Genomic DNA, 22,259 nt, shown 5'->3' with positions numbered 1-22,259 from the left:
TAGATGCACATGCAAACATACATTAAAGGGATAGTTTGGGTGTTTTGAAGTGGGGTTGTATGAGGTACTTATCCATAGTCAGTGTATTACCTACAGTAGATGACGGTCAGCACGCCCCCAGTTTGGAGGAGCAGACAGGAGTTACTGCACGGAGGCAGAGCAATGTACTGCTGTGGACGGGGCCGGCAGGAAAAAGTATTTTAGACACCTAAAAGAAAGGCTCACCTAAAAAAAATCAATATTATATAAAAAAGAATATAAAAAAAATATTTTCACCACTTTACCTTTCCATCAGACAGCCCTTTCTGACGGGTAACTGAAGTCGTTGTATCCATCTATGCTCTCACCAAAGCCAGAAGACTGCAATTTTAGCTTGCCTCGATTGGCTAGCTTGTTTGTGCTATTGTGTGACTTTGGTGAATCCAAACTAACCAAAGTCACACAATAACACAAAAAAACTAGAAGTGCACTCGGAGAGCGCAGACCTCCGCCAAGGCAGGTTTCATGTACATCACTGTCCCCCTGTGGTGGCCTGTGGTGTTAATGCACAGGCTGAGCGGAGTTATTAAAAAAATTCCAGAAGCCGGACCATGATGCAGATCACCACCAAAATCTAATGGATTATTTATTGTGCCACACCCCACTCCTCCAAAGAATTTCATTCAAATCCATCGCAGACTTTTGGAGTTATCGACCAAACGGAAAAACCAACAAACAAACCAACAAACCAACAAACAAATGCCGGTGAAAACATAACCTCCTTCGTAGGCCTTTGGCCTTGGCGGAGGTAACTAACCGACTGAGGCAGTGATAGACCAGCAACTCCCTGCGAGGCAAAATTAGTGTGGTTGCTTTGGCGAGAGCGTATATAACGGTTTCAGTTCCCTGTCGGACACATAGGCTGTAAAGCTGTCTCACGGCAAGGTAAACCGGCAAAAATATTCTAAATATAGCGTACACTTAAACTGATATTGATTATTTTAGGTGAGCCTTTCTTTTAGGTGTCTAAAATGCATTTTGATGCCGGCCCCGTCCACAGCAGTACATTGCTTTGGTTTTGTGCGGTAACTCGTCTGTTTCTTCAAGCTGGGGGCGTGCCGACCATCATCTACTGTAGGTAATACACTGACTACGGATAAGTACCTCATACAACCCCACTCCAAAACACCCGAACTATCCCTTTAAGGCACATGCTGATTTACATATGAATTGCAACATATCAGCAGTTTAAAGATGTCTGTTTTTTCTAAAAATGATATTTGCAGATGCTGAATTTGTTGAAGTGTGTTACAGTTGACACCAAACACATAAAAATAAAGCTATTAAATGGAAAACTAATGCATTAAAACACATGGTGAGCATGATACGTCATTAGTGGCTGTATAATTGCTTTCTAGGCTCACAGTCATACTGATTCTGCAGTCTGTGGAGATTATAGACGTGGTTAGCCAGCTGTGTGAAGGGCATGTACACAAGGATATCGATCAGACAAGTCATTCACTATTCCCCCAAATGTCTCCCAGTTGCTAGGTTTTAGACAGCAAGACTTCATGTGAGGTTTCTTCAATACCCACAGAGCCGACTCACTCAAGGTTGATATATTTTTTTTAATATGTTGGTACGTTATTTGGCTGCTTGTGCACTGACCTTGGCCTATGGTGTGATGCTGGCGGTGTTCATTTGTGACTCAGACTCTGAGGCTTTTATTGGACGCGTCTGATACTACAGAGTCTGGGCTTAAGGCCAGTGATATAATGACTATTTACCACTGACCCTGATCCTGCAGAATACCTTTAAAAATATATCTAAGAACTTGAACATAACATATAGATTTTCCTTCTTTGTTAATGCACTTCTTATTATGGATTGTCTGGTGTCATCTTTGTGCTCTCCACCAGAATGAAGGTTGAGATAAGTGATATTCTTCTAGAAATTGTGACTCTGCGGTAGAAGAAGCAGTGATGGATGAAATGACACAGCGTGATGCCACTCTCCTCTCCTCTCCTCTCCTCTCCTCTCCTCTCCTCTCCTCTCCTCTCCTCTCCTCTCCTCTCCTCTCGGAAATCTGCTGTGCAGCGCTGACAGCTGTGGAGACCGCCGTGCTTTCATTCAACATGTAGTTGTGTTGCAGTGGAAATGTTCGACAGGACATTAAGCGGCTAATGAGCAGACGTGTTTTGCTTTTTATTTTCTTTAAGTTTACACAGTTGTGTTCTATTATCTGGAAGTTAATCTGTTCTCGGTCTCTCTCTCTCTCTCTCTCTCTCTCTGTCTCAGGATGCCATGGTGGTGATTCTCAAGAGCCTTGTACCAGGCTGCCTTTTTAACATCATAGGCTTCGGCTCCACATTCAAATCCCTATTCACAAGCAGCCAGAACTATGAGGAGGTAAAGCAGCTCTGTCATACATTACTGCAGTTCTGTAAATGATGACTGTGACTCTAGAAATAGCAGTTTATCTTCCCTCCTCCTCACCTCAGGAAGCCCTGGCTCTGGCTTGCGAGTACGTGAGGAAGATCAGAGCCGACATGGGGGGGACCAACATCCTGGCGCCGCTGAATTGGATCCTGAGGCAGCCCATGTTCAGCGGACACCCCCGCCTACTCTTCTTGCTCACCGATGGGGCCGTCAGCAACACGGGCAAAGTCATCGAGCTGGTTCGCAGCCATGCACGCTACATCAGGCAAGTATTACTGTCAAGGCTCTATTCTGAATGTTAGAATAAAGGGAAAAGATCAATAATGAGTGGCATTGTTGGGGATATTGTCTAATAGGGACCTTTGTGGTTAAACACTAGGACTCTCAATTGATTCAAATATTTAATCGCAGTTAATCAAATGATTGTCCATAGTTAATTGTGAATTAATCGCAAATTATTCACACATTTTTAATCTGTTCAAAATGCACCTTAAAAAAAGATTTGTCAAGTATTTAATCCCCTTATCAATATGGGATTGGACAAATATGCTGCTTTATGCAAATCCATGTTTATATTAATTATTGGAAATCAATTAACACAAAACAATAACAAATATTGTCCAGAGACCCTCACAGGTACTGCATTTAACATAAACAATATGCTCAAATCACAACATAGCTGTCAGTGTGCTGACTTGACTATGACTTGCCCCAGACTGCATGTGATTATCATAAAGTGGGCATGTCTGTAAAGGGGAGACTCGTGGGTACCCATAGAACCCATTTACATTAACTGATCTGGAGGTCAGAGGTCAAGGGACCCCTTTGAAAATGGCCGTGCCAGTTTTTCCTCGCCAAAATTCAGCGTAAGTTTGGAGCGTTATTTAACCTCCTTCGCCACAAGCTAGTATGACATGGTGGGTACCGATGGATTCCTTGGATTTCTTCACTCTAGCTTTAAAACTGAGCCCGCTACAACCTTAACATTGCAAGTTGCGTTTATGTGTTAAAGGAATTAGTGGCGTTAAAACTAATTTGCGTTAATCTCGCATTAACTTTTACAGCCCGTTTAAATACATTACAAAATGACCCGTTTGATGCTAAATTTGTACCTGCAGGCATTGCAGACCATACCCCACACTGACCTGAGTTAAGAGTTAAGTGTATTAGTAGCCACTGTTGTAAGAGTACTGGCAGAGAAGCTACTGTAGGTTGTGTCAAAGCAAATGATAATACATTTATCTTTTGTTTATGCCCATTATGCAAATAGCAAAGACACAGCTGACGGATAACATGAAATCACATCCAGGGATTGTCAGGGTCTTAAATGCATCAACTGGTTATGGAGCAATAATCCTCTCAAAATGAAATCTGTAAAATATGCATTGAATGTCGTGTGGATGTCAAACAGTATGTACAAAGGAATCTGTCAGGAGAGCGACATTTGTGCAGCTTTGATTTTAGATTAAAAAAAGAACAACATTGTTTTAATGCTACACAGTAGAGTAAGACAATAGAAATGCTCATTGAAGGATGCAAACACCAACTGTCAACCGAGAGTGAACGCCGGTGGCACGGTAGATCCGTAATACGCTGGGAAATCATTTCATTTTGCAGCCGGCATCCAAGTCTCACACTGTGAATCCCTCCCCTGAGTCACTCTGGAAATAATTGACTTTTGTCTTCCCCCTTTTAATGGATGACTGCCCCCAGATGATTGCATTAGGTACACAGAGCTCGGACAATTCATCGACACTTCCTGGGTCATTATCACACTATGCGTACAAATCAGCGCAGCCAGTCAGATGCGAGACCAAACAACGATGAATCTCTGTCCCGAAAAAGCCATGTTAAGTTGACATCTACCCGCGTAGAAGGTGACATTTCCGTTTTAATCTGCACTCATTAAAAATGCAAAGGGGACGTGGTTGGTGCAATGAAATCAGCCAGCTCATCCCTCAGTGAAAAATAGAATTAAAATGGTAAAATATCGACCAACCTCCCCGGAGAACTCTCAACTTTCCACCATGAAAGATCATTTCCTGTTTGGCTCTTTTCCCCCAAAAATGTATGTTTGACAACATGATATATTAGATAGATTATATATCTCCAGAGCATCTCTTGAGATCTGTGAAATGTGTGCACATCCTGAGAAGACGCCTGTTATCATGCACATAAATCTTTCGATCCGTCCATTTAATGTGTTTGTGCAGATGTTTCACGTTCGGCATAGGACAGAATGCTTGCAGGAGGCTGGTGCAGGGACTGGCGACAGTTTCCAAAGGAACAGCAGAGTTCCTGGCCGACGGAGAGAGGCTGCAGCCCAAGGTACTCATTTCCAGCTTTGTGTATCACTCCTAATGACAGCCAGCTATTCTGAGGGCCACCGGAGAGCCATTATACGGTGGTTTCTAAGCACCGAGTGTCTACCACTGATACCAATTAGAAAATCATATCTCAGAGACGCCATTCGCTTTACTCACTGGTCACGGAGAAGCTGTGTTTTATATCTGAATGTCTATTTCAGTCGGCTTATTTCTATTCCTCAGATGATAAAGTCGCTGAAGAAAACCATGGCTCCAGTACTCAGTGACATTTCCATTGAATGGCTCTTTCCTGAGACCAAAGAAGTGCTGCTGTCCCCCGTGGGCAACACCTTCCTGTTTCCAGGGGACAGTCTGATCGGCTACAGTGTGGTTTGCGACGCCACCCGCTACCATGCCAACCCCAAATCTGTAAGTGCAAGACGTCAGCTGAGAGGAAACAACAGACTGCATGCAGGATGGCCTTCCGTGTTGTGAATATGTCAGAAAAGTAACCGCAAATTAGTTTAGTTAATGTTCAGTTAAATCATTTAGTTGATTTATCTCCTAGGGAGAAGCTTTTTAATTAAATGAATTGGATGTGTCACCTACTCCAAATCTCAACAGGATAAGAGGAGGCGATACAGCATGATGCGCTCCATTGAGTCAGCCAGCTCCGTGTTTTACCACTCTCAAGAGGAGGACCCGGTGAGGACAGGTGGCGACAGTCAGGGGTCCTACAGGGAAGCACCTCTGTATGATTGCTACCAGGACTCCATGACAGACAGCCCTGCCACCACAGAGCCAGACACCGCAGGTAAGAACCTACAGTACAGAACATGCATCATATCTTTTGTAACAATGATGACGGCTGGAATACTGAGCTTAAAGGGATAGTTTGGGTGTTTTGAAGTGGGGGTGTATGAACTTATCCATAGTCAGTGTATTACCGACAGGAGATGAGGGTCGGCACACCCCCAATTTGGAGAAACAGACTGGAGTACCGACACAAGAGCAAAGCAATACAGTGCTGTGGACGGCCGGCAGAAAAATTTATTTTAGCCACTAACACAAGCTTAATTAATGCAGGGTCAGCTTTAGGGCGTGGCTACCTTGTGATTAATGAGGTCGCTACCACGGCACTCTCCGATCTCTGTTTTGTCCGTCTTACAACTTTAACCCTTTCACAGTGTGTTTTCAGTTCATGAACGTTAATTATAACTTTTTTGGTCGCCTAAAAATGTCTTATTCAGCGTTCGGTTGTACTTAGCTCCACCCTCTCATGACACCAGTACAGCCATGCCGCTAGCATGGCTGTACTGGTCGTCACTGCACATGCCAACCAGCAAGTTATTCTATGTGATGCTTTCGGAAATGTAAAATGAATCACTTAGTGCGTTGCAGAGGATATTCCCCGTTCAGGTAAGACCCCAATAAAGAAAAGCTGTGGTGAACTGAATCACTACTGTGTCAACACTTAACAATCAGTTAACAATTAGTTAACATTAGTTAACAATCAGCAATTCAGAGTTGCCCAAACTAACAGTTATTTGTATGACATGCATTTCAAGGATTGTTATTTCGAAATGTTTTGGGTTAACTTTCTGTTTTTGAACAAAACATCAGGGTTGGGTTGTAAGACGTCTCCAAGACGGCGTGCATACAGCACCAACCAGATAACAGACTACAACCCAGCAAAGAAGGTCTACACTCCCAGTGATCCCAGCTCCGTGGTGGCAAAGAATCCACTGAGGAGAGCCAAAGTCCAGGAGCTGATAGGCCAGATGAGCCCTGAGCACGAGGCCCAGTGGAGGAACGACTACCAGGTGTGGACCCCCACTGTGAAGAATGACATTCACATGATTGCTTTTAAGATGACTGGTTCGGTTTGTAAATGGGTCAGCAGTTATTTCTGATTCCGTTTGAAATGTCGTTGTAGCCTGCAGATCTCAAACTAGGGCTTCAAAACTGAGCTTTCTTTAGTCATAATAATAATTCACCTGTTGTATGTACACACATTAAACAAACCACAATCTGTTATGAATACAAAGGCAGGAGAATCTTATTTTTTATCATGACAGTTCTCATATTGTCATTATATGGAAAAAAACAAACAACATATTTGTAATCGGACTGTGTTGATAAATGAACAGCCATCTGACCCTCGTCTGGACCCGAGTATAATGAAGAACAACAGACTAATGTGCTCCTCGCAGTAATGAAGGGCAAAATTTATGAATGATAATTAGGTTTGAATATTGCTCAGGGAGCATCTCAGTATAACTAAACAGAGTTCACTGGGCTGTGAAGAGATTATATCTCCTCTTTGTAAATTAAGATGACGATCCACTGCAGTCGTGCCATAATTCATTTATATCTAATAATGATGAGTTAATACAGTAACTTTTTATTCATTTGCTTGTGTATTGCTAAATAAATTAAGATTAAAGATATTACTTTAACCAGTGAAAGAGGGCTGAGAAGATATATATATATATATATATATATATATATATATATTTTGTGCAGGCCTATTTGCAATATAGATGATTTTCACGAATTTAATGAAACAATAAGTCCTAAGTGTCCAACTGTTTGCACTTCTTTTGAATGATTTTATATGATATTCCTACAAGAGTCTGTATGTCACTCGTCACTTGAAAGCACCATGAAATACACATGGATACTGAAAGAATAAAATAATTACAATTAGTAGACGAGGTTCCATACCTTATTAAAACATGATTGGGTATTTTAAATTAAAGAACAAAACTATGTTGTTTTCAGCCACAGTTGGCCAGCCTGTGTGCCACATCTTCCAGAGGGCGCCCTGCCAGCTGTCACAGGCCGCTCCCTCAGCAGGAGCAGCTTCTGCAACAGGAAGTCGACTCAGAGCTTCATGCCCAGCCTCAGGACAACCCACAGCCCAGCGCCGTCACAGCGCCGTCTGCAGCTCGCAACTCCGCCGGGGAAGATGGATCCAGATCGTCCACTGACAGCCCTTCTGTTGGCAGCTCGGGAGACACGGGTGAGGCCACAAGCACAACCCGTCTGTTTTACTGAAAAATGCAAAGAATTGTGTATATCTGCATATCCATGATTGACTTTGGATTGAATCTGTGTGTTTTTGGTGAATATGTGTAGGTTGTTTTATGGCAGAATAAAACCAAACCAAACCAAACCAATCAACACATCTCAAACCAAAATAAACATGTTAAAGTTTTAAAGTAATAATGATCTTTGCCTGAAATTACACATTTTGATTGCCCCTTTAAAAGGAATAATTTGACATTTTGTTAAATACACATATTATCTTTCCTGCCAATAGGTAGATGAGAAGATTGATAAGAGTAGTATCAATCTTTTCATCTACCTCTCTGCAAGAAAACGATTAAGCGTATTTCCCAAAAAGTCAAACTATTCCTATAACATGATAGAAATCTGCTTTGGAAATTACTGTAGAGTAACTGAAGAAATAAAGTGACCAGCCTTTGACTTCAAGCCAAGACCAAAGTGGATTTGTTTAGTCTGATGTGACAAGTATCTTACAAATTGATTTAAAGGTGCTAAAATCTAAATCAACGTAGAGCATATTTATGATTGAGGTATTGCCTCCACATGGCTCTCAACATGGTGACGGCTCAAAGCGAACAGTACTAACAGCACTAACAGCACTAACAGTGCTGAAAGAGCTAACAGTGTTAACCTGGGGTCATGCCTTCACCATGGCAGGATTCGTAATTTAGCGGTCGGGACGGCGTCATCAGCTGTAACCGCCGCATGAGGGCAGTGCAGAGCGGCGGCAATTAGCTAGTCAGTGGGGCACGCTCACATGGACTCACTGACATGAAGGTGCGCTATGTCAACAAAGCACAGAGAAGCTAGGATTACAACACACACAGAGGGAGAGTGACTTCATTCTCTGCTCTGGTAGACATTACTAAATCTTTACATTACAAATAGTTGTTTGCTGCCATGTTGATGCTCTGAATTTCAAATTGAGCACCTTTAAATGATATCTATCCTAAATGAGAAATGATGACAGATGATGGAGCATGAAGGTGACTCTCAAGGACAGGAAATGGTTTTCTAAATTCGTAAACAAAACAGAAAATGAATCGGGAACAAAAGAGGTAGCATTTTAGAAAACAATGATTTGAGATCCCTTCCAGCAGGCTGAACACAGAGAGCTTTGGAAACATATGTGATGAATGAATTCAACACAAATCCAGTCGCAAGTGAGCAGTAGCAGGTGACAAGCTTCGGACGGATTTGAATAAGTGTCGAGTAACAAATGAAAATTGCACATTCAGGAATCAAACCTGTGATGTTTCAGATGGCTATGGACACCAGTTATGTCAAGCAGAAACCCCACAGGAGACCCACATTTCAGATCTGAGTGCAGCCAGCCAGCTCAAAGGTGACTGCAAGGCCGTAGTGTCCGGACTGCTGTGTGGGAAACCAGCGAAGTGGGAGGTCGTCTTTGATATCGAGCCCTTCCTGAACGGCCGGGAACGGGAGGAAAAGGTTCACGAGGAGCTGTGGAACGAGACCTTCCACCACATGGCTGGACGCTCCATCATAGGCGACTTTGAGCACGTGGCGGATAAGGAGTGTGAGATTGAGCACGGTGAGCTCTACGGGAAGTGTTTATAGGAAATTTTGAGGATTTTAAGATAATAAAGAGAATTTCATGATTTCAATTTGATCTTATGTCTCTTATCATCTTATTTTACATAGATGTTGATATTTTACAGATTTTGGGAAATACGCTTATTTGTTTTTCTTGCCATTTGTCAGTTTGAAAACAGTTAGTGTAGCTTAGCATAAAGACTGGAAATGAGGGAAACCAGCTAGCCTGGCTCTTCCCAAAGGCAACAAAATCCACCGGATTAAACAAAGAGATAGGGTAGGTTGATTTTTCTCCCGTGGGACAGAGCCAGGCTAGCTTGTTTCCTCCTTTGCTAAGCCAACCACCTCCTGGCTGTAGCCTCATATTTAACGGATAGACATGAGAGTGGCATCTCCTCATATAAATCTTGGCAAAAAAGCAAATGAGCGCATTTCCAAAAAATTTCAAACTATTCCTTTAAGTTGTATTTAATATATACGATTCATGTATAAATTATGTATGTTTGAAATAATGTTATGTAATAAATTTTATGTTTATTATTATATTTCACAGGCTCTGGCAGGAAGTACCAGCTATATGCTATTCACACCAGCAAGGCCTGCAATATACTGAGCAAATTCACAGCGTTTGTTCCCATCGACCTGGACACTAATGAGTATTTGCAGACATGTATTGAATATATAAACCCTGGTAAGTCATATGGATTTAATGTGTTGGAAATCTTTATACCCCCCATTGTTCAGTCCTCTCCACACTTTTGAACCTCAAACCACCCATGGAACTTTTAGTTGAACTTGTTTTGTTTGTAGTTTTATTAGTTATAAAGTCTATAAAGTAACCTTGTATGTGCTACAGTATGCTACCGTGTCACTAAAAGTATGCTTATTCCTTTGCCAAAAGAAGATTGATACCACTCTCAAAATGGTTTGTTAAATCTGAAGCTACAGCCAGCAGACAGTTACAGTAGCTTAGCTTAGCAATAAAGACTGGAAACAGGGAGAAACAGCTACTCTTGCTCTGTACAAAGGTAAAAGAAATCCACCTACCACGACCCCTAAAGCTCACTAATTATCATGTTTAGAGCTGAAACAATTAAGGAAATGAAAAAGCAACTATTTTAATAATCAATTAATCATTACAGGATACATGATTTGCTGCTTTTCTGTCATGTTTTATAAAAATGTCAGTAGAAAGTAAATACTTTGGAGTTTTGGAGTGCTGGTCGGACCAAAAAAGGCACCTTAGGCCAAACGATTAGTTGACCAACTGAGAAAATTATCAACAGATTAATCGAACGGGAAAATAATCAGTAAATGCAGCCCTACACGTTGTATCTGGTTTGTGTAGGTAAAATGGTTTTATGTCCTGGAGTTTAGTCGTAACGTTGAGATTGTCAGGCCAAGGAAGCAAATTTCCCAAAATATTGAACCATTCCTTTAACTCTCAATGTTGCAGCGTGTAGATTTCTCTCCTAACGTTATCACTGTCACATAAGGAGACAAAACTGTTATTGTGGTTCAGTCTAAAGCAAGCCTAGATCCAAAATTATACTGTATTAATCTAGCACTTTCAAATTGTCCGGCTTGAAAACTGCGTCTACTTATTTCAAAATGTTGTTTTCAGGTGAAGGCCTGAAGAGGGGCTCCCATTCCAGGTCTCGTTCAGGGAGCAGGAAGAACAGAGGGTACTCCATCGGACTGGGTCGCTCTCAGTCTGGTGGCATGTCTGAGGAAGCTGACGATGTCCTGCCGCCCAACAGTAGGCTACATTTCATATATTTAGCTCACATTTCAATCCCCACCAGATAAACAGCATAAGGAGCTTTCATTTTTAGATCACTAACCAACAAAAAACACAGCTGAAATAAATAATAGAAGAGCTACAGTGAAAGGTAGAAGGCCTATTTGGTAATGCAAATAAAAGTATAAAAATACTACTCTTTATTTGAAATGGGAAGGTTGCAGACTTGCATTTCAGCGCTGGTAGCTCGGAGATATTGAGCACTCAGAAAGCTGCGTGCCGCTTTACATTAAAAATACTTCAACTTCAGCAAAAGGGCACAACATTTGAAATTGGTTTTCAGTGGTGACATAGCAACAGCAGGTGCTAAGACTAGCACACTGCTTGAGCATCTGCTTGGCACTGACACTTAAATGAGGTGCACACACAGCAGGCACAGATGCAGATGAGCTGCAACAGTGCTGCCTGGTAAAGCTGTCTTCTTTTTAAGGGGAGACACCCCACACTGAAAACAGATAATGCCCTGGCAGAAAGTGACCAGGACATTTTCCGTTAAGTTTACGGACATTTTCTTCAACCCTAAAATGGAAAGTCCTGTCTACCATTCACGGACACTTCTGTTAATCCTAAAACGGAAAATTCTGTAAATTTACAGTATATCCTCCGTACCGAGCCGAATAGCAGGCCCAACCTAATGCTAACGCTAGCATCTGTACATTACCTATCGGTCTCTGCGGACCACCTGAGACTAAAACCGGGGCTAACTCTACCTGACGTCCACTGAAGTCTAAAATATAAACATTAGTAAAACGTAAATTACAATATCAAACTTGCGTTAGTCTCAAATGAGTCAGCAAAATATTCCTGCGTATCTGGTAACGTTAACGGTCGACAACAGCTGAACTAAACAACAAAACAGATTTCCAACTAAGACGACACTGAGCTAACGTTAAAGCTGAAGTAGGCAAGATTGGAGCAAATATGATTAAAAAAAGTTATTTTTATAAAACGGTCGATATATCGTGACAGTAGTACATGAGACAGATAACCTGAAAAAAATCATGTGCCTCTGTGTCCACCGGTATCCATAAAAGCGAGCTTTAATAATATTAAGCTGAAAATCTAAACAACAACCAAAATGCAGGGAGGGGAACAAAGTACAAAAGAACAAATAGAAACAAACAACAAAAACCAAACAGAAGACAAAACCAAAAAATCACAAACCAGGGAAACACGAGGATCAGGGCAGGAGCAAACAGGCAAACCGGAGGACAAGGTAAACGGGGGCTGGAGAGACAAACAAACCGACAAGGACAGAGGGGAACACACAGGCTTAAATACAAGACATGATTACACACAGGTGAAACAAATCAGGGTGGGGCAGACAATCAACAAAAGGCGGGAAAACAAACAAAGGTGGGAAGTAAAACCAGACAAGACACAGGAGGAGTGAATTACAAAATAAAACAGGAAACACCGGAATAATATAAAAGAAACCAAATCCAAAATCACATAAAAGTAAATAAATAACAAGAGACATTCTTAACTATATCAAAAGGGAAAAAAGTTCAATGCTCTGTCTGTGCCAGAACATGACATCATTTGCATATTCAAACATAACATTTCAGAAAACTTGTAATACAATCAAAGCTAGAAGAGTGCCTTGGACTCCCCCCTTTTTTGAACCTTTGTGTACCCCACCAAAGAGCACCTCCATCACACTGATTTGAACTTCCGAGCACTCTGGACTTTTTCCCTTTTTTGAAAATAATTGTCTTAATTTAAGTGGTTTCATTGTGATATTTATTAATTAGGTTTACTCTATTCACCTGTCTTGCAAAATCTTTGGAATTTTACAATGTATATCTTCAAAATGAGGTGTTTTCTCAGACTCTGAGCCAAAAATCTCCACTTCAGTAACACTTACATTTACAAACTTTCCAATTTCATTCCTATCTACATTCTGAAGGTTTTTACTGAGGGGTTTGTTCATATATATATATATATATATATATATATATATATATTCCTAAAAACTAATGTATTTTTTAAATGCTATTTATGGAGTGATAAAAAGAGATATCCAACCTTTGAACCTTTGACTTTAAAATGAAACAAGAATTTTGAACCTGACTTTATCCAATATTCAGATTTCTGTTCTGGAAATGCATGCAAATAAGCACATATTTAATAAGATCCCATTTGCATATGTAAACATACTAAGGCTGTCAATCGATTAAAATATTTAATTGCAATTATTTGCCGGTCCATAGTTTTTAGATTTTTAATCTGTTCAAATGTACCTTAAAGGGAGATTTGTTAGGTATTCAATCCTCTTATCAACATGGGAGTGGGCAAATATGCTGCTTTATACAAATGTATGTATATAATTATTATTGGAAATCAATTAACAATGACAAATATCATCCAGAAACCCTCACAGGTACTGCACTTAGCATAAAAAATATGCTCCAATCATAACATGGCAAACTGCAGCCCAACAGGCAACAACAGCTGCCAGTGTGTCAGTGTGCTGACTTGACTATGACTTGCCCCAAACTGCATGTGATTATCATAAAGTAGGCATGTCTGTAAAGGGGAGACTCGATGGTACCCATAGAACCCATTTACATTCACTGATCTGGAGGTCAGAGGTCAATGGACCCCTTTGAAAATGGACGTGCCAGTTTTTCGTTATTTAGCCTCCTTCATGACCAGCTAGTATGACCTGGTTGGTACCGATGGATTCATCAGGTTTTCTAGTTTCATATGATACCAGTATCTTCACTCTAGCTAAGAATCCAAGTTGCGTTAATGCCTTTAAGAAATTAGTAGCGTTAAAATAAATTAGCATTAATGCGTTATTACTACGATGACTTACAACCCTAAAACATACATTTTCAGAAAACTTGTAATACAAAAATGAATTGTCTTAATGTAAGTAATCAACTGGGGAAGTTTCATGGTGACATCTCTACATTTTCATACTGTTCACTGGGGTGTCTCCCCTTAAACAACAATGTCTAGTTAAGTAAAAGGGGGAATGATTTCATCATAATAAAGGACAGCTGAGAGTTATTTTTCAACCTTTTTTATCATTGTCTTAGATGGAGAGGATAGCGCCTCTCCATGCAGCACCCCCTCCTCCTCCGGCTGGGACAGATCTAGCTTCGCAGACGGTATGTGCAACACATCAATCCATCAGTGAATTTGCTGCATCTCATCTCTCATTTCCCTCCACAAAGACCTTTGACATAAACTGTCTGCCGGTCTCTTGTCTTTTTCTGCCGCATCGTTCCAAATGTGAAACATGAGATTATTGACATTTTAGTCCCTCTTCTTGTAAGTGATGACTGAAGTCGACACTATTTTGTGGTTTGTATTGACAAACCCTGTCTGGACCTTTTAAAAAAACAAAAAAACAATGAGCACATACCGAGGGCACAAACACACACACACACACACACACACACACACACAAGAAGTGTTTCACCTGCAGAGGAGAAACAGCTGGAATATGTGTCATCCGCTGTCACTGTTGCATCTCAGTGGGTGTTTCACCTCTTCTATTATAGTATGTGAGACTGCCACTACTTCTTTATCTGTCTCCTGCCCTTATCTAACTCTGCTTCTCTGTCTCCAAGTCTTCCAAAGGAGTCCGTCTGTGACCTCTGACCAATCCCAGAAGCTGGTGGAGAGCCTTTTTTCTGCCAGGTGGGTGATTGGAGACTGGCTGGCTGCATAAATATGCTGTGGCTGTGGTACCACTGCATGCTCAAACACAGAGACTTCAGCCTTATTTGAACTGCTCTGTTTTTAACATCTTTGTCAGCTGATTTGAACTTTTAGAGTCTGCTGTCTTGAGGTTAATGTATCAGGACAATACTGTACTATTCCATGACCAGTAGGGACCACGTAATAAGGAATGATAATTGCTTCTCCTTTAGACTAAGAGTCTACTGCCATGCTAGAAGGTCTGTGAGGCTGTACTTAGGCCTTGTTTATGCTAGAAAATAATAAGTTTGTACAATGTCGTCCATCCTCGAGTGGCCTTACTCGAAGGAGAGGTGAAAAGCTGTCCGTCAAAGAAGGGGGCGAGGCGGAAGGCGTTGCACTCCGAGGGGTTGCCCACATGAAAAGTGACAGAAGTAGTTTTGTAAAGAATGAAAAATGAGAGCTGGGGAGACAAGTACAAACCCTGCTTACTATACTCTCTCACCTCCACACAGCTGTTCAGACTCAGACTCCAACACAAACTACACGGAAGCACCAAAACCACAAAGTTGTATTTAATGAAGCCCGTCTGTTAAACAGTGTCAACTCTTCCTGCTTCAGCCTCCCGACCACGGCCAGAAGACACAGGAGAGACCGTAGCTTTGGTCTCCAGGACCGGAGTCTCTGCTTTACTCTGCTCCTCTGCCTGCCTTCACTCACACACTGTGCTCGTTCTCACTCTCTCTCTCGCTCCACCTCTCGCGTGCCTGCGTGCACGCTGCACACTGCAGGAGAGTTAGTTTAGCTCTGAGAATATCTAGTGTGGGGGTCTCAACACTTCGCTCGCTCGTGACCAGTAGCCCGTGAGCCATTTCTGAGACGCTCGCTAAAGGTTCAAAGAATATGTTAACTAATTTGATAAGACAAAGTCACTTGGTAAAGTTAAATTTCTATCCAATCCAATTCACAGACATCCCGCCCCCTTGAAATCTAAGTTCAGAAAAACACTGACAGATGAACATTTAAATGAGTCCATAAGAGTGAACCTAAGTGGATCCACTCCAGCAGACACCTCTCTTGTTGACTCCATGCAGTGCCAGTCATCTCACTAACTGTTAAAGACTGAATGCATGTACCACATGCATGTGAACTACAGATGATGAAGGGAATGTGAAGGGAAGTGATGCGATGCAGTGACATGTGAACAGACAGTAAAATAATGACACTGTTTTGTTTTCTGTGACATTAATCTGATGTGAATTTAATAGTGTGAGCTTGACAAAGAAATGCATACAGAAAAAAACATGCACATGCTGCTGAATGTAAGATGTTGATGATGTCAAAATGTGAGTGTTGGATATCAACATTTTCTAAATGTTCACACAAAAGAAGCTTATTCAGCTGGTTTGGGTGGAGCTGAGCGATGTGAATAAATGTTACTAATAATATAAAGTATGAGGAGCTCTCGGCCACTTTCATTTTGAACCAAAGTATTTGACAAATTGAAATGTTGACCTGATGGCGCTAGAGGAAAGATGAAGGGATCACCAAAGTTATTACAATTCATCCTGAGGGGAACATTCGAGACATTTCACACAAAACCAACCAACATGGTGACGCTAGAGGAAAAGTCAGGCGCTCATCAAAGTCATAAGGATTCATCCTCTAGGTATCATGAATGTGTGTACAACATTTCATGGTGATCCATCAAATATTTGTTGAGATATTTCAGTCTGGAACAAAGTGACCATGACTGATTGACCAACATTGCCGTTCCTGGAGCCGCGCTGCTAGCTTGGTTTAGAAATCGTCAATTTATTGGATTCCTATTGGAAATCAACAGTTGTACCAGAATAATCAAAAGAAACAATTGCTTTCCCTGTCCTCATAGAAGCAGTACATTCAATCTAATAGTGGTGTGTGCTTCTCCCTCTCCTCTATAAGGCTGGCCCTCAGCAGGACTCGTCTGCTGACTCGGGCTGCTAAAGGATTCATGTGTCGATCTCACAGCAAGTCCGGTGATTCAATTGGAGAGAGTGACAACGAGAACAAAGACTACATTCCTCTGGTGAGCAGCAGATATCTATAACGTGAATGCTCCTGTCAAGCTGCATTTCTTTTGATGGACACTAATTTCAACTGACTGTAGATCTGTCTAAAGACACGAATGTGTCACAGTCTGTGACAGAGTGCATGGGAACAATAAGCAGTTCAAAGCTGTTTTGCACCATGCAGATCTGATTCAAATCCAATCTAGAACTGTTGTTTGAATATCACCCCTTTCTTTGCAAATTTGTCCCGTCTCTGAGAAATGAAGGAAAACGATAAAATAATATGGGGATGATAAAAGGTCAGTGGTGGATTTGATCAGTTGTATGTATGCTCAGTTTAAAAAAGAAAATACAGTTTTAAAGTACATAGAGAGGAGAAGTCCCGCCCCTTCCGGTGGACCACCATGGGACCTTATTTAAAACAAATGTGAACAGTAGACAACGAAGAGAGACAGATATATTTTCATCCCGTTTGAATCCCACATATGATGTTTGTCAACTCAAAACATAAGTTTGCGAGCCAAGAAAGTCCTAGTTTGTTGTAAAAGTATCACACTGTGAAAATACATAAATAAAAAGACGACACACCCAAAATTCACGTAAGTGATGTCTCTCTCATTGAAGCTACGATGCCGGTGTGTTTCCTACTGGGATGTACTCAAACAAGCAACCGGTTTTGCTTGATCTTTCTCTTCCTGGCTGATAAAAAGAGCAGGAGTCGCTGGATAAAACACATCAGGTCAAATAACGTTACATTTATGCGTGGTCATAGCTAAGTTAGCTAGCTAGCTAGTGTTGGTGACGTACATTGTGCGAGACGAGAGATGTAGTTCACTGAGCGGTTTCACACAAAACTAAATGACACTACGACAAACTGACTTTCTTGACTTGCAAAATGATCTCATAACTTGACAAACATCATACAGGTATGTGGGATTCACACGATCAAATCATTATTTCTCTCGCTGCTGAGTACTGTACATGTTTTTTCCGAAATCAGGTCTGATGACGTCCACCGGAAGGGGAGGGACTTTGCCTCTCTATTCATGCTGACTTGCGCGTGACTGTATGAATAGTACTTTGCTTGCATTTTAAACAATAAATACCACAATCTTTCACTACATATTTTAATTCATTTTAGCCATAACTGACCAAGGAAGGAGTTGTATAATATAAGTCAAGTAAACTGAAAACCATGCAACAATTTGACAGATTTCTTTTTCAAAATTGGTGTAAAAACAAACAGCAAGAGCATTGTGTTCATTTGTATCCTGCTCCTACCTGAACCCACCAGGACCTTGACGGAGGCTCTAATTATGCTGTGCACGCCACCTTGTTCGTACATTATTCATCACTTTTCAAATTCAAAGGAAAGAAAACATCAGTGAAAAATGATCAGAATGGCTGATTTTCCCTTCCTTTAACAACACCCATAGAGGTACCCTATTGTGAGGCACCTCACGCCCAGCTGCTGATTGAAGCAGGAAGTAATGAACCTAAGAAGACTGTTGTTACGATATGCAGTCAGTACAGACGAACAGCATGCACTCAAATCAGTTGATCAGGACCTCCCTCACATCTTATTTTGTTTGTTTGCCATGCATTAAAGCTGAAGTAGGCGAGATTGGAGCAAATATGATTAAATATTGTATGTTATTTTTATAAAACGGTCACTATATTGTGACAGTAGTACATGAAACAGGTAACCTGAAAAAAAATCATGTTCCTCTGTGTCCTCCGGTGTCCTCCGGTGTCCTCCGGTGCTCCTAACGGTATCTACAAGATTTCACATACCGGAGGAAAACAAGCAGTAAGAGCTGATCTGAGGTCTGCCGTCCAGCTGCCATCTATGAGAGCCGGCTGTCAATCACTCACGAACTCCGACCAAACGGTCAAACTAGGCAGCGCTGATCAAATATGAATCAATATTATGTTATGTTAATGCCTATTTCTCTCCTTAGATGTTGTCAGAATCATCTTGTAGTGCACGGTTTAGCTGTAAAATGAGAAAGTTTGTGACGCCATTGCCATTGTGAAATCTGATGAAGGAACGCCAAGTTCCGATCACATGACTGGAGCACAGCCAATAGGAACGCTCTCTCAATGAAATGACCTCTGATTGGTCAAAGTCTCCCGTCACAGGCTAGATTTTCTAAAGCCTGAAAACAGAGCCATGAGGAGGAGCAGAAGTCTAGTCTTCTCTCAGAACACTTGAATTACAATATGCTGAAAGGTTATTATGGAACTTTTGCCCAATGATTCCAAAAATATACTGACTACTGACACTTTAAAAAACACAAATTGCTATCAGAAGAGGAATTTCAGGGGTTTAAATGCACCCCCTCCTCCTCTACAAGTACCACTACACTGCTGATTTATGGTCGGATAAAAAATAAATAACATTAGTTATGTCAAGCTTGGGACCCTTCTGTGTGGAGTTAGCATGTTCTCCCCGTGTTAGCGTGGGTTTTCTCCGGGTACTCCGGTTTCCTCCCACAGTCCAAAGACATGCAGGTTAGGTTAATTGTGGACTCTAAATTGCCCGTAGGTGTGAGTGTGAGCGTGAATGGTTGTCTGTCTATGTGTCAGCCCTGCGATGGACTGGCGACCTGTCCAGGGTGTACCCTGCCTTCGCCCAATGTCGGCTGGGATCGGCTCCAGCCCCCCCGCGACCTCTAACGGGATAAGCGGTTGCAGATGGATGGATGGATGTCAAGCTGTAAACTATTTCCTTCTGCACAGGTGTTGTTGCAGTTGGCTAGTGGTGCGTTTCCCCTGGACATAGCTCTGTGCGATGCCATTAGCGTGCCCATGGACAAGCTAAAGTGGACGTCCCCTTTCACCAGCCACCGCACCAGCCTGGGCCACCTGTCTCACTCCAGTAGCCGCCGCGCCGAGAGCGCCGATGACGGACGCAGATCACTCTGTGAGCCAGAACCATGTCAGCAACATGCAGAGCACACTGCAGGCATCCACAGCCCTTCTCATGCTGCAGGTCCTCGCTCGTTAAGCAGTCCGTCCACTGCATCTGAGCCCTCGCTCTCCCCGCACTCCCAGGCGGACAGCGGACGGGGCTCTGGGTCGGGGGGCTTGGAAACGGCATCGCCCAGCGGCGTGCTGAAGAGGATGCTGGATCCAGAGAGCATGGTGTGGGCCACAGCTGTGGCCCTCGCCTGGCTGGAGCACAGCTCCGCTAGTCATTTCATAGAGTGGGAACTGGTAGCCGCCAAGGCCAGCATGTGGCTGAGCGCGCAGGAAATCACAGAAGGCCGAGACTTAGCCTCCGTCAAGGCTACTGCCAACCAGCTCTTCATCATCCTCAGACACTGGGATGAAAACCTGCAACTGAACATGCTCTGTTACAACCCTAACAGTGTCTGAGGCCTGCTAATCCAAGGCTGAAAGTACTCAACCCCATACGATACTATGCTAACTGAAGCTGTACTATTCTCTGTTTGGCAGTTTGTCCTCTGGAGTCTGATTTTGCCGTTGCAGTTGTGAACAATGTGTATTTTCTTCTGTTCGTGTGCTGTTCCTCCAAACATATCACAGGCTCTTCAGAGGCACTATGTGCAAGCTATTACCTCGCTGGTGCCACATACTGTAGCTGGATCCCCGTTAGCAAGGGATCTAATCCGATTTATGCCACAGGTTTGAGTTTCACGTCGGTGTTAAATTAGTAGCATGCTGGACCACTGACCATCAACATCTGAGAAAAGCTCTTATTGTCATCATATTGATGTTCTGGGGAGAATTCTGCAAAACAATTGTAAGAGAAAACCGTTCCACTGATTGTCACATACTGTTTTTACATCTTTACAGCATTTTCTGGATTGATTGTTTTGTGGAAAAAAAGTGTTACACGACATCTGGGTGCTTGCTAGCAGTACTGCCTGTATTTTCTAATGCCTGTTACCATTACAGTGTTCTTAATATTTGCCATTTCTGCAGTTTGATTATAGCAGACAGAAAAATATGCAAACAGCTAAAGAAAATATAAAATATATGTTAAGATTTGTTTAAAAAAGATGTGGCTTTGGTGGGAATCTATGAACGTGTATCCCACTAGCATGTTTATCTACAGTTTATTATTTAATGATACATACAGTTTCTATTTTTTCACTTATCTGAATATACCTGTCTTACAGTAGAGTTTTTTTTTTTTTTTTATTCAAAGAGAGTAACGCAGACCTGGAGTCAGTGGCACCAAACAGATTAGCCCTGTTAGAACTAAGTGTTGACTATGTCAGTGGATATTTACGCCTCACTAATATGAAAGGGGTTGCACCACACAAACCAGTTATTAAAAACTCAATATTTACACCCTGTAACTGCCAGGTGTAACTGCTGTGTAGCTTACTAAACCAACTGCCAAAACTAATGTTAGCTTGCTAATATTTCACCTGTTCACACTGAAGACGCGGTCCAAACTTCATCAAAATGCTGTTTAATAACAATGTAAACTGGAATGTTTTTAAATCAATTTTTTACACAAAAAACGCAATACACCTCAAATTACAAGAATTATGCTGATAAAATGAGGTGTGAGTCTTCCGTTTCCACATGAATGGGATTGAAATCATTTAATCACACAGCTCCTCTAGACCAGTGATTCTCAGACTAGGGTCCGTGGCACTCTGTCAGGAAGTCCGCAAAATAATTTGCTATAAATTATAAAATTGTGCTGTATCATTAAAAAGTACGTAGGTATATACAGCCCAAACTAGCTAAATGGAGAAAATCTGACGACAGTTATATCGAGCGACAGCGACGGGAGACTAAAATGCGTCATGTGTCTTCAGGTACTAGTGAACGAAGCTGAAGCTAGCCAGGCTAAACCGACATCTAATTACAAAGCAACCTTCATTTCAGGGCAAAACAAAGTGGTATTAACATGATTCAAACTGAAATGTGTTTCTGTTTATCACTGTCAAACAGGTCTGAAGTATTTAGGTTGAAAAGTTTTAGAATACAAATAGTTCCAATGGCGTCTAAGAGTACAAATGGTAGTAAGCATTTTGCTTAATCAATGTTACGATTATGACGGGGTCCTTGGAAAATGTTCTCCCCTTTAAGGGGAATAGTAAAAATAAATGACGTCCAGTGTCTTTTCCTAACCACTGACCTTATGACATTTTCCATTGAGGTCAAAGAAAGATGTGAAGGAGGATTCAGAAGGACTTAGGCAAAGACAACCGCTGTTAAAGGGACAGTGTGTAGGATTTGGCGAACTTCTCCTCTGAGCCGCAGAGTGCACCGTGGTAACGCCGTTCGCCTCGCTCAGAGGCCATCCATTACATAATAACTCTACTTTAGGCGCAACGGAGGTCAGACGGCGGCTGGCGGTACCACGGTTTAGCCCTCTCCGGCTCACGTTACCGCAGTTTTACAGGCGTGATG

General features: G+C 41.8%; 1 protein-coding gene across 1 annotated transcript in view; it reads left to right on the top strand.

Moving 5' to 3' along the window:
• The window catches only part of vwa5b1 (von Willebrand factor A domain containing 5B1), a 35,601-nt gene extending 13,669 nt beyond the window's left edge, over nucleotides 1-21,932 (top strand). Inside the window, exons 9-22 of the mRNA XM_074642477.1 lie at nucleotides 2,278-2,388; nucleotides 2,481-2,683; nucleotides 4,632-4,746; nucleotides 4,968-5,153; nucleotides 5,349-5,538; nucleotides 6,348-6,547; nucleotides 7,509-7,749; nucleotides 9,058-9,351; nucleotides 9,907-10,044; nucleotides 10,978-11,112; nucleotides 14,202-14,273; nucleotides 14,739-14,808; nucleotides 16,753-16,876; nucleotides 19,602-21,932. Coding sequence (XP_074498578.1) covers nucleotides 2,278-2,388; nucleotides 2,481-2,683; nucleotides 4,632-4,746; nucleotides 4,968-5,153; nucleotides 5,349-5,538; nucleotides 6,348-6,547; nucleotides 7,509-7,749; nucleotides 9,058-9,351; nucleotides 9,907-10,044; nucleotides 10,978-11,112; nucleotides 14,202-14,273; nucleotides 14,739-14,808; nucleotides 16,753-16,876; nucleotides 19,602-20,240 — 2,718 coding nt within the window. The 3' untranslated portion in view covers nucleotides 20,241-21,932. The remainder of the gene's footprint in view (nucleotides 1-2,277; nucleotides 2,389-2,480; nucleotides 2,684-4,631; nucleotides 4,747-4,967; nucleotides 5,154-5,348; nucleotides 5,539-6,347; nucleotides 6,548-7,508; nucleotides 7,750-9,057; nucleotides 9,352-9,906; nucleotides 10,045-10,977; nucleotides 11,113-14,201; nucleotides 14,274-14,738; nucleotides 14,809-16,752; nucleotides 16,877-19,601) is intronic.
• The last annotated feature ends 327 nt before the right edge of the window (nucleotides 21,933-22,259 follow it).

Source organism: Sebastes fasciatus, chromosome 8 (genome assembly GCF_043250625.1).
Source record: "Sebastes fasciatus isolate fSebFas1 chromosome 8, fSebFas1.pri, whole genome shotgun sequence".
NCBI classification, from domain to species: Eukaryota; Metazoa; Chordata; class Actinopteri; order Perciformes; family Sebastidae; genus Sebastes; species Sebastes fasciatus.
The sequence above is the reverse complement of the archived record's forward strand: the minus strand, read 5'-3'. Positions and strand labels throughout refer to the sequence as shown.